The sequence below is a fragment of the Aspergillus karnatakaensis genome (assembly GCF_047715665.1).
Source record: "Aspergillus karnatakaensis strain CBS 102800 unplaced genomic scaffold BJY04scaffold_6, whole genome shotgun sequence".
Classification (NCBI taxonomy): domain Eukaryota; kingdom Fungi; phylum Ascomycota; class Eurotiomycetes; order Eurotiales; family Aspergillaceae; genus Aspergillus; species Aspergillus karnatakaensis.
The window spans coordinates 414,225-430,093 of NW_027395718.1; the positions used below are offsets into that span (position 1 = coordinate 414,225).

Sequence of the window (15,869 nt, forward strand, 5' to 3'; positions counted from 1 at the left end):
ACTACCTACCCTCTTCCTCTCGGGACTTGTTCCTTTCTATCCTCGCTCGTTGCTGTTCTGTCGCTGTCCACCGTCCTCCATCCGAATTATGCTTCATTGAGCCCATCGAGTCCTTCTTTTTTGGCATGACCTAGACCCCGCATTCTCTCGGTGTCGCTAGAGCTTCTTGACTTTCCCGCTTGCTGCTTGTGCTAAGCAGCCTACTTCTGACTCGCTTTACTTTTCGGACTCGTCGAAGGTTGAGGGCGGAGCTACACCTGTAGGTCGCTTGCTGCTGCGCAGTGTTTCGGTGTCTCCATTTCCATACGCCCTTCCCACCGCCGGTGTCGAAATGTCCAACCCCCCGCAACCCTTCGACTCTCGACGGTCGACTATCTATAACCGCCAGCCCGAAGAACTTCACATTCCGTCCGGTAATCCCACCGCCGGTGCCCTTCCGCGACAGTCGATGTCCCACGAATACCAGCCGAGTCCCGATACCCTTTCATCCTTCAATGTTCAGTCCTCAAGCTCTCAACCCAACCAGTTTGGGGGTGGGAACGGCGGTGTAACTGGGGGAGCTCTTCCAGGTGCCCTCCAGCCAGGCAACGTTGGTAATCGCCCGCCCGCGGTGTCCATGAATACAGCTCCCTCTGTACTGCCCACGTTACCCCAATTGTCCACCCAGCTGCAACAGCAAACCCAGCCTCAATCTCAATCGAACACCCCGCGCTCCGGCATGGTCAATTCCCACGGCCATTCTAGGTCCAGTCCTGCGGGCTTTGAACAGCAGAAATACCGGCCCCACGGATCATCACCGAATGCTGGATTCCAGCCTCCAACGCCGCAGGGCGCGAAGTACTCGCCTCTCGGATTGGCTGACATTCGACCCCCTGGAGACCTCCTGAGCGATCACATTATCAGCACGAACATATCAACTTATAATAATAACGCTGAGATTCAGGTGCCCACCAACAGTAATTACATCACTCCGTGGCCAATCTATGCCGTGGACTGGTGTAAGTGGCCCGTCTCTGGAAATGCGGGTTCATTTGGCGGGAAAATCGCTCTCGGGAGTTATCTAGAGGACCACCATAACTATGTAAGAAATCATGCACCGCTTTCCGTTCGTTTTGTCACCCCTTGTCTAACCTCGAGCTTTAGATACAAATTCTTGACACTCACTTGGCATATCCTGATCCCGATACTCCTGATGCCGCAGCTGGTGAGCTCAAGCTAGAATACGTGAAAACCGCTGAAGCTACGCACTCATACCCTGTGACCCGCATTCTCTGGGAGCCCCCTTCCTCTCAGAAGCAGTCCACTGATCTTTTGGCCACATCCGGCGATCATCTTCGATTATGGTCCTTACCAAACTCACAGTCACAACACACCTCCAACTCTATTACACAACGACCAGGTCAGCAAAATGTGCCGACGGCCAAACTTTCACCTCTAGCGTTGCTTTCGAACTCGAAGTCTCCTGAACATACTGCCCCTATCACCTCGTTGGACTGGAACACGATATCCCCAAGTCTGATCATCACATCCAGTATCGACACAACATGTACAATCTGGGATATCCCCACGCTGACTGCCAAAACACAATTGATCGCACATGACAAAGAAGTATATGACGTTCGATTCTGCGCCAACAGTGTTGATGTTTTCGTCAGTTGTGGTGCTGATGGTAGCGTACGCATGTTCGATTTACGTAGTTTGGAACATAGCACCATTATATACGAGCCAACGGAGAAAAATGAGAAGTGTAAGCCTCCGTATCTCCCTATTACAGTTTGTTTACTGACATCACGTATAGTGATGAGTCCAGGCAATGGCAGCCCGTCCGCACCAGCTACATCGTGGCCGCCTCCTCTATTGCGCATCTCAGGTAAGATATCCGCGCCACAACAACTTACCTCTGAAATCGTACTTAAGAATACAGCATCACCTCATGACGCCCATCTCCTTGCAACATTCTCGCAAGACTCCAGCGTAGTCCGGGTCTTGGATGTCCGCCAACCCGGCCAAGCACTCCTCGAATTGAAGGGCCACTCAGCAGCCCTCAATTCTGTGGAATGGTCTCCGAACCGCCGCGGTGTACTTGCATCCGGCGCAGACGACTGCCTAGTCCTACTCTGGGACCTCATCAATCAACAAAATACCACCCCCGTCCCACCAGCCGTCCACACTCCTGGCGCTCCATCCACAACCACCGAACGTGGCCCCGCAGCCGCATGGCAGTGCGACTACGAAATCTCAAACATCAGCTGGTCGCCACAAGGAGGAGCCACCTCTGCCGGCCAACCCCGCGACTGGCTAGGCGTCTGTGGAGGGCGCGGGGTTTGGGGAGTTGCCTTATGAAATGACCACGAATCACAAGAAGGAAAAAAGCGATCTTGAAATGATATTCGTTAGACAGATTTTTTGTTTTTTCTTCTTGCCTTCTTAAACTTCTTTTCGCTCTATATCATCGAGTTTTGCATTTCGTTCGCTTTGATTTTTATACTTCGCATATCGCATCCTGTTACGAGAAGATGCGGCAAAGACCTGAATCCGAAATTCTCGAATCATACTTCTATGTCCTTAGAGCGTTCTTGGGTTGTTAAGTACATGGAATAGGTACGGTTTGGTACGAGTATACGAATGAATGATTCCCATTGAGCAACGAGAGTAAACGCCATTGTTGAGAGGGTATAAGAAATCTAGATTGGGCATTTAGCTCTAGAAGGGGAGCCCAGAGACATAAACCAGGTAAAACAAGACAAGAAAGATACGGGAAGGGCAGAGTCGGCTAGCCATCAAGGCAGACTGATAAATTCATGACGCCCGCTAAGGTGATTATACGAAGAGTCCCTAGTCCAGAGGGATGAGTCTCTTGAGTTATAAACAAGGGAAGCATGCAAGACGTGCATATAGCGATTATAGGGAGCAGACTGGAAGCCCCATTTAGTGGTCGGGCATATCAAGCAGCTCTTTGTTGCTTCTCGCGCCCGGTCGTTTGTGCAAGGACTTTGCTTTCAATCCACCTCGCTAGGTTCACGCTAGGGATGTCGACTAACCGCCAGAAGAGATCGCCAGCCCATAGGGATATGGGCAGGCAGATAGACCACCCGATGAAAAAGCCCAGACAGTACTGGAAATCTGTCTCCTTGCCTGTGATAGCCCATATGTTGGGCATGAGGGAATAGCCTAACGAGTGCAGTATTGGCCCATGGACAATATAGAAGGCGAACGATATCTTGCCGAGGTATTGCGAGACAGGATTCACGAAGAGCTTCTGGATGTCTTTTGAATGATTGATGCTATAGACGATCATAACCGCACCTAGAGTTTGCGGGAATCGGTGCGGTTCTGGGTATGTTTTGGGTGTGATGTGCCATGTCCACATGAAGAAAGGCGTGTATTTATAGCCGGTGTTCGGGGTGGATCCCAGGTATAGCCCGATGAAGCAGAGCGCAATCCAGCGTTTGGAGCCTAATAAACGGAAGGAAGGCTGTGATTGGGATAGTGATGTGCTGCTGGGGAGATTCCATGGCCGCTTCTCATTGTCCTCGTTCTCCACGGAGCACGGGCTTTTTTCCCAAAGACCTTGTATAAGGTCTGCCTCTGCCATAAGCATGCCACATAGAAAGAGGACGACATCCCATCGGCCGTAGCGCATACAGAACCAAACCAATATGCTGACCAAAGAAATGCGCACCGCTGCTTTAACGCGCGAGGTTGCGAGAATTGTAAGGAAGAGGACGATGGAGCTGCGAAACTCGACGGGGATTGTCCACAAGTGGGGATTATAGTTGTTGTAGTAAAGTGCCCAGTCAAAAGGGTCCATTAGGCGCGCAACTGTAGCATACCAGTCCCAATATTGTTTCATGGAAGATTTCACCATAATTGGTGGATGTTGCTCGTTGGTCCCCCGTATGGTGTGTCCCTCGAAGAGAACTTTCTGCGAATAATTGTACGCACCCAGCCGCACTGCAATCAAGACCAGCAAGATGCCAACGATCGAGGGGACGTATAAGCGAATGCCACGACGGAAAGTGGAGGATGCCACGGTAACAAATGTCTCTTCCCAAGACCGGCTTCGGATCAACTTGAGCGGTTTGTATGAAAGAACATAACCTGATATAACGAAGAATATGGCCACCATGATATGGCCCGACACCAAGACGTGGATGACTGGTAGCTGATAGAGATGAAAGTTCTCATTGTTGAAGCCCCACCCCACAGCAACCTTCCATGTGTAGGTGAAGAGGAAGTGGAAGTTGAAAACTAATAAGCAAGCCCATCCTCGCAGTCCGTCCAGCGCAGCGATCGCATGAAGTTTCGTCTGCGGAGTTGGCTGACCACCGACCAAGTGCTGGAGATAGCTGGGCGTGATAACGATACCCAGCTTGGTGAACCAGTCCTCTAGATAAATCTGCCAGTGGTCGGCAAAATCTTCAGCTAGTACGGAGAGCTTCGAGGGGTCGGATAGGATATCAGAAGCGGATAAACTTGTCAGACTGGGCCAGGCAAAGGCTCGAGGTCGAGTTTCTCGATTGAGACCGGATTCGACGTCATTCAAGGGGACATTGTGGATAGCGGGAGACGACTGTGGCTCGTTTGCGACGCTCATTTCGAGGATTGAGGAAATTGAGACAGCTGCAGTCTGCAGAGCCTCTAATTCAGGGCGCGGTACAAGAGTGTATACGTCGTCCTATATGTACTCGTTACAATAGTGGAGTCTTGGGCGCGACGGGAAGCTGTTACGGGTCCGGGATTCGTCATCGGCGATGGCATCTGACAGCAGCGGGACCCGAGCATGGGAATGTCAATGTCCGTTTCAATCGCTCCCAGAGTTGTAGAATGTGTAGTCAGGCCACTGTACGCCTTCTGTACCGGGAAGCAGGAGGAGAGTGCGTCGCGGGGGTGGAGAGTCGAGGGAGGTTGAAGAGTTAAGGCCAAATGGCGAGTGCCGATCCGGAGGATTTAATGGGACGGACTGCACAACGTTTCACCATATGGCCGATCAGAGCAATTGTCTGAAATTTATTATTACTAGTTGACTATGGCAGACCCTTTCTGGCAAAGACGTTCAAGTGAGGTCCATACTTCCCTTTGCAAGACTCCATCAAGCTCAAGCTTGTCTGGGCCCTGGCATGTTGGCATGTGATGCTGCCTGGAATGACAGGCAGTACAGAAGAGTGCTTATCACATGACCTGCAGCTATCACCGCCCGGCAGAAAAGATGCAAGTCCCGAAACGGAAGCATCAAAAAGCCACACGACAGCTTCATCATCACCGTCGCACTGTCTGGATGGATTTTCGGGCATGCAGCTAAGAAATCACGTTGCTGACCTCTCGGTTGGCGAATCCTTTCCATAAGCAGACAGCATTAGAGCTATTCCGATCTCAGTCAGCCGTAGTCGTCGATCGGTAACTTTTTGTATAGTTTCAAGAATAAAGTGAAAGTCAACTCATTCCGAAGAAGCTCTGGATGTAACTGTAGATGGTGCTCTCAGAAACGATGCACCACTGTAAAGCTTGATTCGAACTCAGCGGATGCAAGCTGAGTCTCTGCCAACTCACCTTGCGCAAGCAAGTAGGTCTCCTGCTCATGCACTGACTGATCTTCCTTTTTTTTTTCCTCTTATCGTTGCCTTCAGCTTCACTCTCACCCTTTCATCCCCTAAATGTCGTCTTCTCCATCAACTTCGCCTCTTTGTCCGCCATTCCGTCCTTGATAGACGCCAACTCCCTCATCATCCGCTTTGGGGTGTTGTGGAAGGAGGTGTGTTGTCTCGTGCCCATCTCATCTTTGCTCCAACTAACAGCGATCTTCCAAGTCGCCATGGATTTGCGCACGATCATGAACAGCGATGCTGCTGGCACTTCGCGTCGCCCTCCATCCCCCCCGCCCCAGCGCCCACCGTCGCAACTCACTCGCAAACCGTCCGAACCAATTTATCCTACCCACGATCAATCTGCGCCGGCGTCGTCCTCGTCCTATTTGTCCGGTTATCCCAACGGGCCAGCGCAGCAACCTCCGCCGCTCCAGCGCGCCCAAACCTCCCCGGACCGATCCTCCTCCTACGGCTCTCTACAATCCCCCTATCAGTATCAAGCTCCATCGTCCATAAATACGGGTGCGCAGTCTCAGCGCGGTCATAGTCCGCCGCCCGCACCTTACGCGCCCTCTGCCTCGCGTGACTCTTTCGCCGCGCCTGTCGCCTACAACCATCCGCAGCATCAGCAGCCACGGCAGCAATCGCCTATAGCTCCCCAGCGCTCTCAATCCATACAGTCTGTCTTGACCCCTTATTCCTCTACTTCGCACTCATTCCCCCACAGAGAGAGCCCGCCAGCTGCTCCTCCACAGCCACATTCATCCCAACAATTTTCTCCTCAGGCACAAGGTTCACTTCCCGGTACGCCACGAGGCTCCGCTGCTGCTCTTTATCATCACTCATCACCGTCATCTGCCCGCCCACAATCTTCTGGTCACGACTCTCTCTCTCACAGCGCCTCTAGCCCATGGGTCGGGCAAGATGTTCAAATGCACATGTCACCAACCGCAGTCCCTCGCGCCATAAGGCATGATTCAAGGGCATTTGACCAAACGCCTCGGCGGGCGTCAGCAGTTACCGATAGAAGAGAGTCCGATGAGAGCGTTAGCCCGAAGACAGCGTTTCCTCCAAACGTCCGACGCGACAGCGTGGCGGGACATACCGAACACAGGATTGACAGGGAGAACGGCGTGGTAGCACAAAATAGTCGGGGCCTTTCCCAAAGCTCTCAATCCCAACCTATGCAAACAGCACCGGCCGCTCCTCGGTTTGATAGCTCTCCCTCATCTCTAGGGCCAGTGGTACACGACTCTCCCAAAGTCAAAACAGAGCCTCGGCCAAAGGCAAACTTCACGGCGGAGTCCGCTAGTTCGAGCCCGCAACCTCCTGCACCCAAACGCAGACGCTACAATGAGCCTCCCATCTTTGCACGACAAGCCGCAAGGACCAAAGGAAGGATCCCAATGATCCCAAATCGAATGCCGCCAATTTCAAAGCACATTAGGAACACGTCGCAAAACCCTTGGGTTCTGCGTCAACAAGCCCTTACTCAAACAGCATCTCCTCCTAAGATCAAACGGGAGAGTCCAGCTGTGAACGGTCCACCAACTCCAGCGCAACCTTCGCAGCCTTCCCAACCAGCGCCTCCAGCGCAAGCCGTCCAGTCAACAGGGCCAGCCCAGCTAAAGAGCTTAGGGCCATGGGAGCCTTCAATTAGTGGATTCATACCATTTGAAGACATCACCAAAGTCGTCTGCGACTTTCTATTCAAGCATGTAGTCATGCGAAATGATGCCATGGCTGGCCCCGCCGGAGCAACAGCTGTCGGTCAAGGAGCCATCATTGAGATTGAGGCAAAGCTGGGTCAGCTTATGGATCTTGATCGTGGTGAAAGGTTACACCTGCCAATACTCACAGAAAGCGTCATCAATAAAGACAATACTCGGCTTCGGACAAATTTCGAGAGCAATATGACGCAGGTACGTGCTACCGGTTCACCACCCCCCAGTCAGTCTCTCAGTCTCCAGAAACTAATATTCCCACAGGCACAACACCGAGCCATGAACAATTTCCTCAACGAAACCGTCAAAGCCTCCATGCCCCAGGCCAACCCCGGCCGTATTCCCCTCTCATACGCCCATAAAAAAGAACGAGACATGTTCTACGAAGTTTCACCCTCCGACCTGCCCCCCATCATCCGCCAAAACCTCAACCCACGCCATAAGCCCAAAGTCCGAGTCACTGTTGACCAACGAACAGGCGAGGTTCTCGCCAAAATCGTCAAATGCAGAGTTGCCGACTTGGACATTCATAACCCCCGCTTCTGCGTCGACTATCGCATCAGCGTCAACCTCGAAATGAACTACGACGGCGACATTTCACATCTCACGCCCGCTGACACGGGCCGGGGTGCTAGTGACCGCAATAAAGACCGCATGAGCTACAGACATCTAGCTTATCAGGTTGATCTGACGCAAGTTGCTAGGTCTGAGGTATGTCTCTATCCTACTTTCCTTACAATCCCCCTCCCTTTTTTTTTGGTCCTAACTTACCCCTTTCCAGCCCTCTGCCAAAGGCGAATTCGAACACGAACTAGAAGTCGAAGTCTCGGCCGCCGAAATCCGCCGACAGGGCCAACTTGCCATGTCTGGGGACCCTTCAAACCAATACGAAGACCTCGTTAAGGGCCTCCTAGACAATATCCGGATCCTGGCACGGGCAGTACCGCCGTGATATATAAACACTGTGATATACGTCTGGTTCTGTTTTATGTCTGTCTTTCTTTGTTTTCGTCTTTTGCGTCGTTGAGCTTTAGCACATTCTATTTATTTCTCTTTTTTCTTTGTTCTTCATGATATAGAGAAGATTCGACTTGGTGTTGTTTTTTTTTACCCTTTTCTTATCTCTTTCATTCCGTGGTTGGTGGGCAAAAGACGCAAGGAAGGAGGAGCGAGTGGGAAACAAAACCAGAGAGAAAGGGAAGGAGCGTCCGGGGAAGGCCAGTTAACGAGTTTCAATCTCTTTTTTCCTTCTCCACTTCATGTTTTAATATATTTATACATAGTGTTCATTACCGGTTTCAAAAGGGATGGAATGAAAATGATTCGGGGGGAGCTTGGTGAATCAATTTACCAGTGATGTTTTTCGAGTCGCCAGAGTATTCGTAGTTCTTCCCTCAGAGAGATTCAGGAGCAAGACTTAGTTTACGGTTGTATTCTTCGGTGAACGAGAGTTGATCTGGAGGTGACTTTGAGGACCTCGATGCGGGAGAAATACATGGTTATATGATGAATGATTTATTTAATTGATGATACACAGTAATATACTGGAGAGTAGCTAATGACATCTGTAGAAGGAATATCAAGATGCGATGAAAATGATGATGGTAGACAGAATAACGCCAGTGTAAGTTTTGAACTCATTAGGGACCCCAGATTGAGAAAGAAAAGAGCAAACATGATCAAGGACTTCAAGGACTGGGCGTTCCTTCTTCGTATCTCGGCCCGCCGTCATCGTATGCTCCTGCACCTGGTGTCGCAGCAGCGCCACCCATCGCGGGCGTTGGCGCATCATACGGATGGCTGCCGTTGTCAAAGTCTGCTGGAGTAGGCGCGTCGTAAGCCCTCCTCGACGGCCCACCTGGGGTTGGAGCGTTGTAAGCACCAGGGGTCGGTGCGCTGTCGGCCCAAGCTCCGGGGGTCGGTGCTGAGAGGCCAGGTGTTGGCGCACCGCCATACGCGCCTGGTGTAGGTGCTGAGTATGTCGCTCCGGGCGTAGGAGCGTCGTAGACTTTGCTGCTGGTGGTAGAGCCACCTGCAGACCAGGCAGGCGTACGGCCGCCGGCATTGGCAGTGGCGCCACCCCAGGCGGGCGTCCGGGATCCAGCTGCGAAAGCATCGAAGTCGCTGGAGCCGGAGCCGGAGCCGCCATAAGGTGTTCGTGCCCCTGAGTTCCATGCGGGCGTGCGTGACCCTGTACCCCCTCCGTAGGCTGTGCGGCTGCCATCGTAGGGATTTGATGTTCGTGATCCGTCGGCCTTCCAGGCAGGTGTGCGAGAACCCAGACCGCCTCCACCCCAAGCAGGAGCTGCAGAAATAATATTAGATTAGAGAAATTTATGAGTAGAATCTTGAGACACTTACTTCTAGATGAGCCAGCCCCACCCCAGGCTGGTGTCCTTGACGAATCGGCGGCGGCAGGAGTACGGCCACCCTGCCAACCAGATGGTGGAGCGGCAGAGCCACCTTGGGGGACCCGTGACCCTCCCCTGCCACGAGACATGTCGATCGTTTGGCCAGTGATAGGGTCCTTGACAACAAGAAGCTCCTTGGGAATGGTCACAATCTTGTTCTTGGTATGAAGTTCCACTCGTGCCTGGACGTCTGACGTGTCTTTCACGATACCAACGAGTCCCTTGAAAGGCCCCTTCCTTACCATAACTGTCTTGCCAATGAGTCTGTCTCTACCAAAGCTTCTAGATGGAGGAGGCATCATGCCACCCGGGGCACCACTCCTCATCAGAGCCGGATTCATCTTCGAAAGGTCAGGGCCTGTGTTCCTGCCTCCTTTCGCGGACACCGTCACAACATTGGTGGTGCGCACGACAACAATGCCGGAATTTTCAGCCTGGGACTTGTTATGTAGGAACAGGAAAGAGCGATGAATATGGAGAATAACACCATTCCGCTGCTCGGCATACACTTCCCTGACAGTATCGCCATGTCGAATCTCAGCACCGTTCCTATCTGTGGCCACAGCGTCTCGGCGGGGGGTGATCTTCTGAGTGACTTGGGTGGGAAGGATTGTGCGAATGGAACCATCCTGGTCTAAAACCCGTAATGATTCACGATCAACCTTAACAATACAAGCGACGGTCGCGGCACTGTTTATTTATTAGTAGGATTCAAAGAAGACAAGACAAGCAACTCACTCTAGCTGGACAAGGTCATGGACATCGAACATGCCAAGTTTTCCGTCAACACCAGTCTCAGCCGAAAGCCGAAGGTCCTTGCAGAAAACAGTAATCTCCTGCATGCTCATGTCGCTAAGTAAGGTGACTATGTCATCTTTCACTTGCACAACCATACCCAGCTCGTCTTGGTATCTGCTGCCGCCAATGACCTTGACATGATCACCTTCTCTGAAGCGCTTGCGAAGGGTCTTGACAGGGGCTTCAATCGTTTGGCCAGCTAGCTCGCCCTCTGTAACCAAGATAGTCACGATATCTCCCCGGGTCGAACTAGTGCGGCCGCTGAGACCTTGTTGTTCACCCTTGAACACCTCGACTGGATCGCCGGGAAGGTACGACTCTTCTGCGGTGGATTTCTTGAGGGTTTCTGCGAGAGAGGCGAGGTCGAGATTCGAAGTGCCGTTCTCAGAATCGCGAGCAAACATCGTAACTTCTTCAAGGCGGGGATTGACATTTGTGGTGACCAAATGCTGCACCTTCATATCTTTGATCAGGAACCCTTCAACGTATGTCTCACCAAGGTAGTTCCATGACTTTGCACCCAGACCGGCGGTGGCAGTCATATATTTACTATGCTTCTTTTTCGCCTCGGCTTCACTGAACAACCGCTGGGGAGGTCGAGCAACAGCCGCATTCGCGCCAGCTCGCTTTCTCTTGGGGTCGACCATAGGAGCACCGGAGTCCTCATTTAGACCGTAATCGAGTCGAGGAACCAGGCGAACAGTCACAGCCAAACCGTTCGTCTCCACCTCCTCGATCTGAGCCAGATCGCCTTGGTACTTGCCACGCTTGATGCGAACCCAGCCACCAGGGTTGAGCTCTTCCGACTTCTGCACTCTAAGGAGATCCGGCATTTCCCTGACAGGTACCAGGATCATCTTCGTGCGAGGATAGACGTTCATCATGTCTTGTAAAGCATCCATAACGTCGGCCTGTCTCCGCGCTTCCACGTAGATGTAACCACTCATCGCACCCCCACGCTCGAACGCCGAGATGATTTTGATCGCATTTCGAGCACCGGGTGGCCGCTCTTCAATACGCTTCTGAATTGCAAACACAACCTCACGCTCCTTTCCAGCCTTGCAGCGGACACCCCAGATACTGGGGTCGTCAACACTAGGAAGGAGAAGTCGCTTGGGGACGATAACGGCGTCTGTAGCAGCGGCGCGATTCCGTCCGTACCGCTCCTTGAGCAACTGTGCTTGTTTTTCGGCGTCCAGGCTTGCCTCCATTTCACGCTGGCGATCAAGTTCACGGTGTCGGCCCTCGTCGAGCTCAGCACCGACAGGGAGCGCTTCGGCGTCATCTGGGTGGTACTCGTTGCCGAATCCCATCTCCTCCTCATCTTCATCGGCCTCGTCTTCATCCTCGTCAACACCAGCCTCGACATCGATAAAGTTGTGAAGACCCGGTCCCTTTCTGCGTTTCACCGGCCGGCTCTATACAGGAAACAACACCAATCAGCTATTATTCAACGGCTTAATATACGTAAGAGAGCACCCACCTGAACAGCTTCATCATCATCATCGTCGTCGTCGTCGTCATCGTTTTCATCACCCTCCTCCTCCTCATCGTCCTCGCCACGTGAATTTTCCGCATCGTCGTCATCGTCCTCTCCGTCTTGTGTCTCCTCGTAGCGATTGCGGTTGCTAGGCTTCATTACCGTCTCGTCAGCTCGTAGACTTTCATAGAATGACCAGATGTACGAACCTGGGCCGGTTTCACGTCCTCATTGTCGGAGTCCTCGACGGGCGCTGGGTTAAAATCATCGTCTTCCTCATCAGACCCAAAATCTTGATCCAGCATGTTCCGAGACATTTTCGTGGTGGTTTATGTGTGAGGGCGAAGATCGATGGAAGAGTTCGAGGGATAGCCAGAGGGTTTCCGGATAGTGATTGGACCACGGACTAAACGTAAATCCAAAGAGTTAGGTGTCGACGCTTAAGAGAAAAACGGTAGAAGTGAGTGCGCGGCGATGGTGGAATCTTCAAGCTGTAAACGGCTGCGTTCTCGTTCGGTCATGCGCCGAAGTCCGCGATGGCAACGTAGTTCTCGGGAGCTGAAAGAAAAGTGAGTCGAGGGGAAAACTGGACAATGGACTGGGATGCAAATGCCCCACGCCAGAGAAGCAGGAATGAAGCACCAAGCGACCTGCTTTGAACAAAGGGTATTTGTTGCGCTTGGGAGTTGGCAGCTCGAAGAGGCGAGTTTCATTGAGAAGTCAGGATCGTTGCGCGCTTGGTGTTTATGCCCTGCCGGATGTTGTTCTAGCCTGGCCCTGTCTAACAACGCTTTATTTATTCCGTCCTCTTCTTTTCCCATTCAGCTGCTAGTTACTATGTTGGATCCTATTTATGTCGGTGTTAAAATAAAGATATCTAAGTGTGACAAGCAAGAAGTTTCATGGCTATAAAAGCAACCATGCTGTTTTCAAGAATATCTATCACAGTACGGAGTAGTTCTAGCCTACAACAACTCTCATCCGTCACCTACACTGGCAGTACAGAAAATATATTTCGACGACCCCGGAAGGTTTCGCATTTGTTGAACGCAAACCACAAGCGCTGTTTTTCTCGTAAAATTCCTGATAGCATTCAGAACAATCTTCATCTAAAAATCTCTTAAAGACCAAGATAATGTACTCTCAAAATATTGTACAAGATGTATCCCGAAAAAAGGGCAGTCTTTCTATGCCAACAAATGGAACTGACTCTCCAAAAACAGAATACCCAAGAAACGAAATAAGCGACTCCCAAGACTCTAAAGCTTCATGCCAAACATCCCATGCACACGAAGACTCTGACGCATACTGAGATCCAGCATAATCTCCTCACTGCCACCAGGGATAGCGTACGCGCGCACGTCCCGATATAGTCTCTCGACCTTACCACCTTGGCCGCCACGGCTGTAACTCAGACCGCCGAAGATTTGGCTGGCTTCGCGGGCGCAGTACTCGAATGTGGTGGTTGATTGGGCCTTAAGGCTGGCAATGGCGCCGCCGAGCTTGAGCATTGCCTCGGTTTCTTCCATCGATTGACACTGGTAGATAATGTTTTCGAGCCAATTGTAGCTTGCCTCAATTTGACGGGCCATGTGTGCTAGCTTCATGCGGATGACGGCGTGGTTTACGAGCTTCTGACCGAAGGTCTTGCGCTTGTGGGCGTATTTCATGGACTCTTCGTAGCAGACACGGGAGAATCGGAGACATTGGATGATGATGCCGATGCGCTCGTGGTTGAAGTTTGTCATGATCACTGGCCACATATTAGCATCAAATCAAAGCAAGGTGTTGAAGTAAAGGGCTTGACCCACCCTTGAAACCCTGGTTCTCTTTGCCGATGAGGTTCTCCACGGGGACCTTGACATCCTCAAATGTGATGTAAGTAGTACCACTACTCCAGACACCCTGGCAGTCCATGCGCCTGGTGCTGACACCGCCAGCTTCTCTCTCGATGAGAAGAACACTGATCCCGTTCATCCCGGACCCGCCGGTACGAACAGCAACCGTGAAGTAGTCAGACCAGATACCGTTGGTGATCCATTTCTTCTCGCCGTTGACGATGTAGTGCTTACCGTCCTCGGAAAGCTTGGCCTCGCAAGTAAGGTTTGCAACGTCACTTCCGGCATCAGGCTCGGTGATAGCAAGACAGATGCGCTTGTCTCCGGCCAAAATGCCAGGCAGGATTCGGTCTACAAGCGCCTTTTTACCATATTTCACCAACGGAGGGCAACCAATACCGAAGCCACCGATCAAGTTCCAAACCAGACCACCACTGCCAGCGCGGGAGATCTCATCGGTCAGGAGCATTTCGTGGAAGAGATCCCAGTTCTCTGGAGCAACCGACTGCACTCGATGGGGGGTGTATTGAACAGGGTATTTGACTCCCAGCAAGCCAGCAAGGTATCCTCGCTCACCCATCTGCTTGTAGATCTTGGCGGGGACATCCTTAGCCTCATCCCACTCCGTCACGTATGGTTCGATTTCGGTCTCAACCCATTGGCGGGCTTCCGCACGGAGAGCGGCGTGGGTCTGGTTGAAGTATGGAGAGTGATACTATCCGCGATCAGTAGGAGGTTCAATCCCGCAAATCGGGAGAACTTACGCCCTGGTACCACGACGGATCCGCGAAAGGAATCAGATCACCATAAGGCTCCTGCGGCTCTGAAGACTTCGCGGCTGAAACATCGACCACCTGTGCTGCTTGAGGCTTGGGGGCTGCTTCCTTCTTGACCTCCGCGGCGGGAGCTTCGACTGCTTTTTTTGAGTCCAAGGATCCAACCTGTAACTGTGATTTGTACTTCTTCAAGATACCATCGTTATGGTATTTCCAAAACTGTTTTGAAGCGTCTTTTCCGGCGACTCTGGTAAGAACTGGAGCGAGGGTGGTCAGTATTTGCGAGACTGGCGCATCTTGGGGTTCGGAGCATACTCTTCTTTCCACCTGCGAGCGCCCAACGTCAGTTTCACATGCTAAAGTTAAAGTGTACAGAGGTTGCCGCACTGGGAGAACATACCTGGATGTTCGTCCTGGAACTTGGTCAAGTCATACACATCCTCATCAACGATGATCCAAAGGTTGTCGGACTTGTTATGCGACGCCACGTCCTCTTTGCTGAATGTTTTGGCCATGATGCTGGAATACTAACAGCAGTCGCACTGTATGCTCAGGTGACAAATCAGATGTCTATACTGGCAAGCGGCGTGGGAGATAAAGTATGGGGAAGAATAATCTGGGGTAAGAGAAAAACTTTGAAAGAGGACGGGAGTGGAGGAATATAAGAAGCATTCAACAATGAACGGAAACGAATTACTGACCTTGGATAGCAAAGCCAAAGGTGGATATTGGTCTCGGATAAGAGGCCAAAAAGAGAGTCGGTAATCGCAGACTTGCAGGTGTTTGCTCCTACAGAACCAAGAGTTCCTCGGTGAGTTCTGGTCAGCAGCAAGCAGGAAATGAGTAAACAGAAGCCCCTTCACATGCCGGTCAGCACGGAGGGACAAATCCAGCGTCTCATGGCTATATGAAGCGTCCTTTTCTCGAGGACTCCAAGCACAATCGGCACTTTTCTGATGTGCTCATGTGTTGGTGCGCCTCGGCCAGCTGATGCTGCAGGTCATTTTCTTGCTTTTGATTGGTGCAGTTGTCGCTCCCATGCGTCATTCTGCGATCCCAGTCTGTTCCCGTAATGGGGAATTGCCGAGGCACGCTGATCTCACGTGACCTATGATCTCAAGAGTCGAGTCGACCTTGTGGCTTGATCTGCTGTGCCTGTTGGCATGTGAAAATGCTTTGGTTTCGTGGCGGGCAATTGAACTCATATCGCATCGCCTGCCAATCAAGGCTAGCCCTACAGCATCTTGAAGAGCTCAA

General features: G+C 51.8%; 6 protein-coding genes across 6 annotated transcripts; 2 read left to right on the forward strand and 4 right to left on the reverse strand.

Moving 5' to 3' along the window:
* The first annotated feature begins 149 nt into the window (after positions 1-149).
* On the forward strand, positions 150-2,644 carry BJY04DRAFT_135955 (WD repeat protein). The gene is made up of 4 exons (XM_073708583.1): positions 150-1,081; positions 1,144-1,747; positions 1,799-1,870; positions 1,925-2,644. The coding sequence occupies exons 1-4, from the start codon at positions 332-334 to the stop codon at positions 2,341-2,343; spliced, it is 1,845 nt and encodes a 614-aa protein (XP_073575372.1). The 5' UTR covers positions 150-331; the 3' UTR covers positions 2,344-2,644.
* Positions 2,645-4,812, reverse strand: BJY04DRAFT_135956 (acyltransferase family protein). The gene has a single exon (XM_073708584.1). The coding sequence runs from the start codon at positions 4,595-4,597 to the stop codon at positions 2,945-2,947; it is 1,653 nt and encodes a 550-aa protein (XP_073575373.1). The 5' UTR covers positions 4,598-4,812; the 3' UTR covers positions 2,645-2,944.
* A 1,000-nt stretch (positions 4,813-5,812) lies between these two features.
* On the forward strand, positions 5,813-8,759 carry triA (putative mRNA capping nucleoside-triphosphatase; the record flags this gene model as incomplete). Its single annotated transcript, XM_073719427.1, has 3 exons — positions 5,813-7,507; positions 7,574-8,020; positions 8,091-8,759. The coding sequence occupies 3 exons, from the start codon at positions 5,813-5,815 to the stop codon at positions 8,259-8,261; spliced, it is 2,313 nt and encodes a 770-aa protein (XP_073575374.1). The 3' UTR covers positions 8,262-8,759.
* Positions 8,760-8,807: 48 nt separating this feature from the next.
* On the reverse strand, positions 8,808-12,094 carry spt5 (transcription elongation factor spt5). The gene is made up of 4 exons (XM_073709982.1): positions 12,002-12,094; positions 10,459-11,936; positions 9,671-10,410; positions 8,808-9,614 (listed from the first exon to the last, which is right to left on the reverse strand). Exons 2-4 carry the CDS (start codon positions 11,829-11,831, stop codon positions 8,998-9,000), a joined length of 2,730 nt encoding a protein of 909 aa, XP_073575375.1. The 5' UTR covers positions 11,832-11,936; positions 12,002-12,094; the 3' UTR covers positions 8,808-8,997.
* On the reverse strand, positions 11,936-12,789 carry BJY04DRAFT_179975 (uncharacterized protein). The gene has a single exon (XM_073709983.1). The coding sequence runs from the start codon at positions 12,709-12,711 to the stop codon at positions 12,439-12,441; it is 273 nt and encodes a 90-aa protein (XP_073575376.1). The 5' UTR covers positions 12,712-12,789; the 3' UTR covers positions 11,936-12,438.
* A 275-nt stretch (positions 12,790-13,064) lies between these two features.
* Positions 13,065-15,772, reverse strand: BJY04DRAFT_179977 (putative acyl-CoA dehydrogenase). The gene is made up of 5 exons (XM_073709984.1): positions 15,013-15,772; positions 14,928-14,939; positions 14,601-14,869; positions 13,810-14,551; positions 13,065-13,751 (listed from the first exon to the last, which is right to left on the reverse strand). The coding sequence occupies exons 1-5, from the start codon at positions 15,125-15,127 to the stop codon at positions 13,258-13,260; spliced, it is 1,632 nt and encodes a 543-aa protein (XP_073575377.1). The 5' UTR covers positions 15,128-15,772; the 3' UTR covers positions 13,065-13,257.
* Positions 15,773-15,869: the final 97 nt, after the last annotated feature.

What these genes read in the sequence shown, in the direction of transcription:
- BJY04DRAFT_135955 (XM_073708583.1), top strand. Translation starts at nt 332, where the DNA reads ATGTCCAACCCCCCGCAACCCTTCGACTCTCGACGGTCGACTATCTAT. An exon ending in TAGAGGACCACCATAACTAT is followed by an intron (nt 1,082 to 1,143) that starts GTAAGAAATCAT and finishes CTCGAGCTTTAG; the next exon opens with ATACAAATTCTTGACACTCA. An exon ending in TCCTCTATTGCGCATCTCAG is followed by an intron (nt 1,871 to 1,924) that starts GTAAGATATCCG and finishes TTAAGAATACAG; the next exon opens with CATCACCTCATGACGCCCAT.
- BJY04DRAFT_135956 (XM_073708584.1), bottom strand. Translation starts at nt 4,597, where the DNA reads ATGAGCGTCGCAAACGAGCCACAGTCGTCTCCCGCTATCCACAATGTC.
- spt5 (XM_073709982.1), bottom strand. Translation starts at nt 11,831, where the DNA reads ATGGGATTCGGCAACGAGTACCACCCAGATGACGCCGAAGCGCTCCCT. An exon ending in CATGACCTTGTCCAGCTAGA is followed by an intron (nt 10,411 to 10,458) that starts GTGAGTTGCTTG and finishes ATAAATAAACAG; the next exon opens with TGCCGCGACCGTCGCTTGTA. An exon ending in TGGGGCTGGCTCATCTAGAA is followed by an intron (nt 9,615 to 9,670) that starts GTAAGTGTCTCA and finishes TTATTTCTGCAG; the next exon opens with CTCCTGCTTGGGGTGGAGGC.
- BJY04DRAFT_179975 (XM_073709983.1), bottom strand. Translation starts at nt 12,711, where the DNA reads ATGAAACTCGCCTCTTCGAGCTGCCAACTCCCAAGCGCAACAAATACC.
- BJY04DRAFT_179977 (XM_073709984.1), bottom strand. Translation starts at nt 15,127, where the DNA reads ATGGCCAAAACATTCAGCAAAGAGGACGTGGCGTCGCATAACAAGTCC. An exon ending in ATCCGTCGTGGTACCAGGGC is followed by an intron (nt 14,552 to 14,600) that starts GTAAGTTCTCCC and finishes GATCGCGGATAG; the next exon opens with TATCACTCTCCATACTTCAA. An exon ending in AGAGAACCAGGGTTTCAAGG is followed by an intron (nt 13,752 to 13,809) that starts GTGGGTCAAGCC and finishes ATATGTGGCCAG; the next exon opens with TGATCATGACAAACTTCAAC.